The 6,986-nt window shown below is 38.6% G+C and overlaps 1 protein-coding gene across 2 annotated transcripts in view; it reads left to right on the forward strand.

The window, feature by feature from the left end:
• phyhiplb (phytanoyl-CoA 2-hydroxylase interacting protein-like b) overlaps positions 1–5,905 on the forward strand; it is a 70,390-nt gene extending 64,485 nt beyond the window's left edge. Inside the window, exon 5 of one of the 2 annotated variants that reach the window (XM_056469351.1) lies at positions 2,831–5,904. In XM_056469351.1, coding sequence (XP_056325326.1) covers positions 2,831–3,368 — 538 coding nt within the window. In that variant the 3' untranslated portion in view covers positions 3,369–5,904. Of the gene's footprint in view, positions 1–2,830 lie in introns of both variants that reach the window. The other variant, XM_056469352.1, reaches the window with a different exon arrangement.
• The last annotated feature ends 1,081 nt before the right edge of the window (positions 5,906–6,986 follow it).

The raw sequence follows: 6,986 nt of genomic DNA on the forward strand, positions 1-6,986 counted from the left end.
TCAGTAATTGAAATAAGAGCTGAAATAAGAGCATGCAGTTTATCTGTCAAACAGATAACCATGAAACAATATACGCACATGCATCACCTTAAAAGGCACCTATGATGAAAATCATCTTTTGTAAGCTGTTTGGACAAAACTGTGTGTATGTATAATCTGTCCACTGTCATATTGGAGTGATATAAACTCAACAAGTCTTTTTTTTAAATTTCCTGACATTAAAAAAAGACCCAAATCCCAGTGATTTTGAGGCTCACTGCAGTGTAACGTAGGAGGGCAGTTTTCCGCGCCCACCGAATTGATTGACAGGTGCCATGTTTCTAAAATAACATGTGTACACATGTCCACAGTTTTTATTTTTTACAAATAAACTGGGATTAAAGTATTTGTTCCAGTTCTCTGTGATTTTTATAAGTTAAAAACGTTTTTTTAAAACAGAGCATGTTTGTAATAAAGACAGCAAAATCACTATATAATTCTTAACTGCTATAATCACCGCAGCCGCATGGTGTCAGTAACTCTAATATGTGTGTGTGTGTGTGTGTGTGTGTGTGTACTGCAAACGGCTGTGTGTGACTCATCATTTCAGAAAGACTTGAATAAACTCCACCACAAATACATCAAATAAACTTGGTATTTTTGACTGATGAGCTGTATTTCAGCTTTATCCGTTTCTGTCTCTATCACTGACTGCTGTTTATCTGACATAACGCATGATGAGAAGCAGACGCGCACATGGGAATGTTGAGCGGGGAGAAGCAACTCATTTGCATTTAAAGCCACAGGCTACAAAAACAGCTGCAATGCATTCAGACACCTAATGGGCAGATTCTGGCGGCTATAATAAATTATCTGATGGGTATTTTGAGCTGAAACTTTACAGACACATTCTGGAGACACCAAAGACTTATTTTACATCTTGTAAAAAGGGTAAAATAGGTGCTCTTTAATATAAAAAATATGTTTTTTTATATTAAACATTATTTTCAAAAACGTTCACCTATAGCATTTTAAAACTTTGTTTTCAGACACCCAAAAGAGTGTCGTAAATTACAGTAAATGAACAGCCAAAATGCAGAGAATCCCCTTGGATTCTTTACTAATGAGCGGCTGAGTTTACTCATCTGTGTTTAATTAGGAATTACTTTAATTAGTTCAAAAAATGTGTTGGCGCCTACAGGAACAATGTTGGCGAGCACTTCTGTAATGTGTTCTCTGACTACAAATACAATGGTCACTTTATAATAAGATTTCATTATTAGTTAATGTATTTACTAACATGAACTCACATAAATAAATTCTGTACAAATATTGTTCATCATATTTCAACATTTACCAATGCTGTATTAATATCCAAATTCATGCTTGAAACATTCGTTTATGAACTGTGAGTTAACATGAACTAACAATCAACAAAGTTTGAAATAAATGTATTGTTCATTATTTACTCATGTTAGTAAATACATTAACTTACATTAACTAATACAACCTTATTGTAAAGTGTACCAGTACATTTGTATATAACCATATTCCGTTTCTGATAAATGCATTGTGAAATGGGGGAAGAATTTATGCATAATTAAGGCTATCTTTTTTTAGCTCAGGCTCAATGGAAATTGTAACAGTTTATTTACAAGTCAGGCAGGCAATGGTCAAACAGGAACAAACGCTATCATGAGGGTAATCCAAAAGAGAAGTTGTGGTCACAGGCAGAGGTCGGTGCAGACAGCAAACAGGATAAACAAAAAAACAAGGCAAGAATCAAAAGGCACGGCAAGACTAGACCAGGAGAACGCTTAGTAATGTTACAGGAAAACAAGACTCAGCCAAGAGTGTGTGAATGAGGGTTTTTTTTTAGTTCTAGTAATCAGTCCATCATGAGCTTACAGCTGTGTGTGTGTAATTAGGGGGAATCAGGAACTGGTGTGTGTGATGGTGCATGATGGTAGTTGTAGTTCATTCAAGTGACATTTGTGTAGTTCTCCAGTGATCTGCACAGGTTAGATCCCTGGTGATTGTGCCTCAGTCTACATTCTACAAAGAAATAAAATACATTCCTCTAGGTATGTTTCGTTGCAGATTTCAAGTAACAAATCCACTAGAGGGCACTGTCTAGCTTTTTTGTGAATCTGAAATGTTATTTAGGGCAAGTTTAGTTGTACATTTCATATCTATGAGAAGGTGGGCACTGTTAGAGAGCTCACCTGTAAGTGAACCCCTGACCTGAATCCTTTCCTAAACCAAACCACTTTTCACTAACAAACGTAAGAGAATAGTGCACTGCGGCCACGTAGCTTTACCTTGATTTTACATTAATTTTTGTGGAACTGTACTTTCCCAGACTCAAACCCCAAGTTTTGAATCTGAATTACAAGTATAATACAGTTCAAAGAGAACCATTACGCAGACTGATCAGACCAGAAAAGTTGTCCATATGGATATAGATAGCAAAATGTAAACCATTGTAATCACAAAGACAATTAAGTTGTTTTTTGGGTATTTATTATTTGGTGTTGTGCAATAAACCGCACAAAAATAATCCTTTATTAATTGATCATATAAACGTCCCCTTTTAATATCATTAGCGTTAAAAGAAACAAAAGTTGTTGCCGTCATACTGCCCAGTAACGTTCATTTTACCTACAGTAATTCTGCAGTCAACAAGTCACAAATGAAGGCTGAAGCACATATTTTCAATGAGCCAGTATTGGATCTTTTAGCCAGGTCTTTCTGTGTCTGCCTGTCTCTATGGTGAAACTGTGTTCTCTGTACCTCTGAATGTCACCTCCATGCAGTCATTCATCATTTACAGTGACGTTTCTCATTGCAGGGAGGCCCAAAACAACAAGATGTCACCATCAGTGAAGGACAACAGTGGCAGCCACGGTTCCCCTATCAGCGGGAAGCTGGAGGGCATCTTCTTTAGCTGCAACACTGAGTTCAACACAGGCAAACCCCCACAGGACTCACCGTACGGTCGATACCGCTATCAGCTGCCAGCAGAGGTGCTCTTCAGCCCCAAGACAAACCTGTATTTCGGTGACTTCTACTGCATGTACACAGCCTATCATTACGTTATACTTGTGATCGCACCGCAGGGCTCGCCCGGAGACGACTTCTGCAAGCAGCGTCTACCAGCGCTGGATATCGCCAACAACCGTTTTATGACGTGCTCGGAGGATGAAGACGGCCAGCTGGTGTTCCACCATGCACAGGACCTTATCCTGGAGGTCATCTACACCGACCCTGTGGATCTGAGCCTGGGCACGGTAGCCCAAATTAGCGGCCACCAGCTCATGAGCCTCTCCACAGTCAATGCCAAGAAAGATCCCAGCTGCAAGACCTGCAACATCAGCGTGGGCCGCTAACTTACGAAACTGAACCCTTCTGCTGCCTTAAACGGCACAGGAAAAATAACCGCCTTCTCCTTTAGCCGTCCTCCTTACCCATTGAACTTGTTCATAATTCCTTCTGGTGTCTGTAATGCCTGTTTCACACATCCTCTATCTGCAGTGCGTATGTTTTCCTTTATCCACAGTTAAGCTAAACATTGAAGTCCACTGTAGCCTACGTTACAGCATTTATACGTCTGCGTTCTGTCTGGGTTGCACTCCAATAGCATTGCTAGTTTTGAAACACTGCAATACTAGTTGGAGGAGGGGTTGAGTTTCTTCGCCTGCGTTTTAAGTTTATTCCCAAAATGAGTGTGATGCTACTGTAACAGTAAACTCACACTCATTCAGGGAAGGAAGAGGCAGGATGAGGTGAACATTCAAAAATATTTATTATAAAATAAACACAACAAAAGTATCCATCCAGCATGAGACTCCAGACCAGTGTGACGCACTACCAGCTTTTAGTCCCAACCACAGTCATCACAGCTACCAATCACAGATCTTGTGTTCGGTGTGGTCATGATGTGTAGCTATATTTTTTGGGAGGTGGACGTCAGGGTATGGAACAGAGTAAAGCTCAATTTAAAATTCAGCATCGAGGGATTGCTGTATCCCACATCACATCCCTTGTATATAGCCATAGTAGCCATAGTGAAGATTTATACTTCTGTTTTACCATTTGTGTTGCTCAGTGGTTAGCATTAATGGGGTTGGTAGCGTCAGAATTGGCCGTCAACAACATGAAAGCATAGACCTATCCTGCATTGTATCAACGTTTCAGGCTGGTGGTGGTGTTGTAATGGTGTGGGGGATATTTTCTTCACACACTTTGGGCTCATAAGTACCAATTGAGCATTGTGTCAATGCCACAGCCTACCTGAGTATTGTTGCTGACCATGTCCATAAAGTGCAGATCATCTCAGACTGGTTTCTTGAACATGACAGTGAGTTCACTGTACTCAAATGGCCTCCACAGTCACCATATCTCAATCCAATAGAGCACCTTTGGGATGTGGTGGAACGAGAGATTCGCATCATGGATCTGCAGCCAACAAATCTGCAGCCATGATCCTACATGTCAATATGGACCAAAACTTCAGTGGAATTTTCCAGTACCTCATTGGCTCCAACCCGGTACTAGTAAGGTGTACCTAATAAAGTGGCCGGTTAGTGTATATGAAGTTAAACCACAAATCTTTATCTAGCACTAGTTCTAGAATGCAAGCTATTCAGATTTTTGGTCATTACAAGAAAAAGACCAATCCTTTCACAAAACAAGACCCTTATTTCTCAGCTGGGATCTTGTAAAGCCATTTGAAGCTCCAATGAAACTGCAATTTGTAAGTTCAACCCACTAAGCACCTTATCAGGTCAACTATGTAGAGAAAAATCCTGAAAGAAATGTACATCTTGGATGGATAAGTGAGTAAATGTGTCCTGTGAGAAAGCACAATGACCGAATATGCTCTGCATACGCACTGTGAATGAAGTATGTATGAAACAGACATAAGGCTCCACCGCAGCATGTGTCTTTCTTTTCCTAGCGTATGGATATCGACCTGGGATGTGTCGTGCTCCAATTTTTGTGTTTGGGATGTTGACTTTAATCACCCCTGTCAATCAAACTGCTTCTTTAATCCTATTGGCTGTCAGATCCTCCCATTAGAACACAACATTGTAACCGTTTACCAAAGTTTACACCGATTTAACACCGTCGAGTCACCTGCAGTCAGTCAATCCAAACGATCGTTCTTATGAGGCATTATGAATGTGATGATCGGGTCTCAAAAACTTGTAGCATGACCGCAAACGTCGACATTAGCACTTCCGCGACGCCTCTTCAGCAGTGTTTCATGTTATCCCATCCAGTATACTGTGATTTGACATATAATAAATGTGATACGACGTGTAGATAGAAAAATATTTATTTTTGAACTGGTGAATAGAAAATGGACAGAATCAGAAGAAGTGCACAATACAGGGGACTTTGGTGATGGAACAAAATAGGTTCACGATAAAGCAAATATATATATAGAGAGATAAATATATATTTACTGTATAAACCAATGTAGAGTTACGTGCACTATAGCTAACATTCAAAAAGCTACATTTGTCATTGTTGATGTGTACAGCAAATAAAGTCTGGGACGACGATAACATGACAGAATATAACCACACCTGATTGTAGCACAATTCAAACAGTTTTACGCTGGTTGGCATGCAAAGACACTACACAAAGATTGTAATAGTTCATTGCAGTAGAGCCGTCGGAAAGAAAAGATAGTAGTAATGATTGTTTCATTTCCAGAGAGTAGCTACATACTTTAGCAGAATTGCACTTGAAAGCGCACATCCGCTTCTCATGATCATATCTCCAGCTTTGGGCTTCAGTATTGTTTTTTGAGCGTGATCAGACAGTGTTCATTTGAACTTAATATATCATACTCCATTCTACATGTACAGTATAGGAGGAAAACTGTGCTGTGTGATGGCCACGTACTATATATATATATACTTTTACATTTTTTTTAACAAAATGGATCATTATAGTCCTTAGCTCTTTCGTCTGGGTAGTAGGTCTCATTTTGTGCTCTCTTTTTACATGCGAGAGACATAAATGAAAAAATAAACTTGCGAGTTAGATGCATACAATTATGATTTGCTGCTGCTCTATTTATGTTGAGGAACTTGTTTTGCATAAAATGGTTATTTTAAGTGCTCTGAGTTGTTTTATATCAAGAGCTTTGCATTATTTGACAGGCTAGAGATCCCGTCTTGTCCCAGAGGGTCTTGGATCCTCACTTGTGTGCATAATGTTCCTAATTAGAATCTTAAACTACACTGCAAAAAATGTTTTTCTTACTTGGAGTTTTCCTCATGATTCTAGTCCAAATATCTAAAAATTCTTAAAATCAAGAAGTAAAATAATATAGTTTTGTTTTCAGAAATAAAGAGTCAAAATGAAGTTAGTTTTCCCTGAAAACAAGCAGATTATTAAAAAGGACCCAGCAGGCACACAACATCATAAGATGTTAATATTAGGTTAAATTTAGGTTGTGATGTCAGTTGACCAAAATTCTATTTCCAGCCAGCATCTAAGAACGATGATATTTTGACCTCCAATAACAACGTTGATATTTGGTTGATCAAAATCCTACGTCGAGCCAACATCTTAAACCAATGTCATAATGACGTCAAATACTGACATTTATTTATCAGGTATGGCAACCAAATTCGAACGTAGAATAGACGTTAGAGCTGGGCATTTAATCGAAAAAGTAATCGAAATCGACATTCAGAACCTATAATCGTTCAACGTTGATGTTCAATAAATAACCATAGATAGCAGATGGTGTGTGTTTTCTTTATTTTAAAATCAAGTCAAATCAACCCTTCACTCAAAATTATCAGCATATTTACTGTACAAAACTTAAATAAATAAATAAAATAAATCATTCATTAATAGTAACCGAGTTAAAATGTTAAATTAATCGAGATTTTAACTTTAGGCCAAATCGCCCAGCGCTAAGAAACATCATAGTGGCAACGTCCACAGAACGTCAAGCTGTAACATCATTAGACGTTGATATT

This window comes from Danio aesculapii, chromosome 12, assembly GCF_903798145.1.
Source record: "Danio aesculapii chromosome 12, fDanAes4.1, whole genome shotgun sequence".
NCBI lineage: Eukaryota > Metazoa > Chordata > Actinopteri > Cypriniformes > Danionidae > Danio > Danio aesculapii.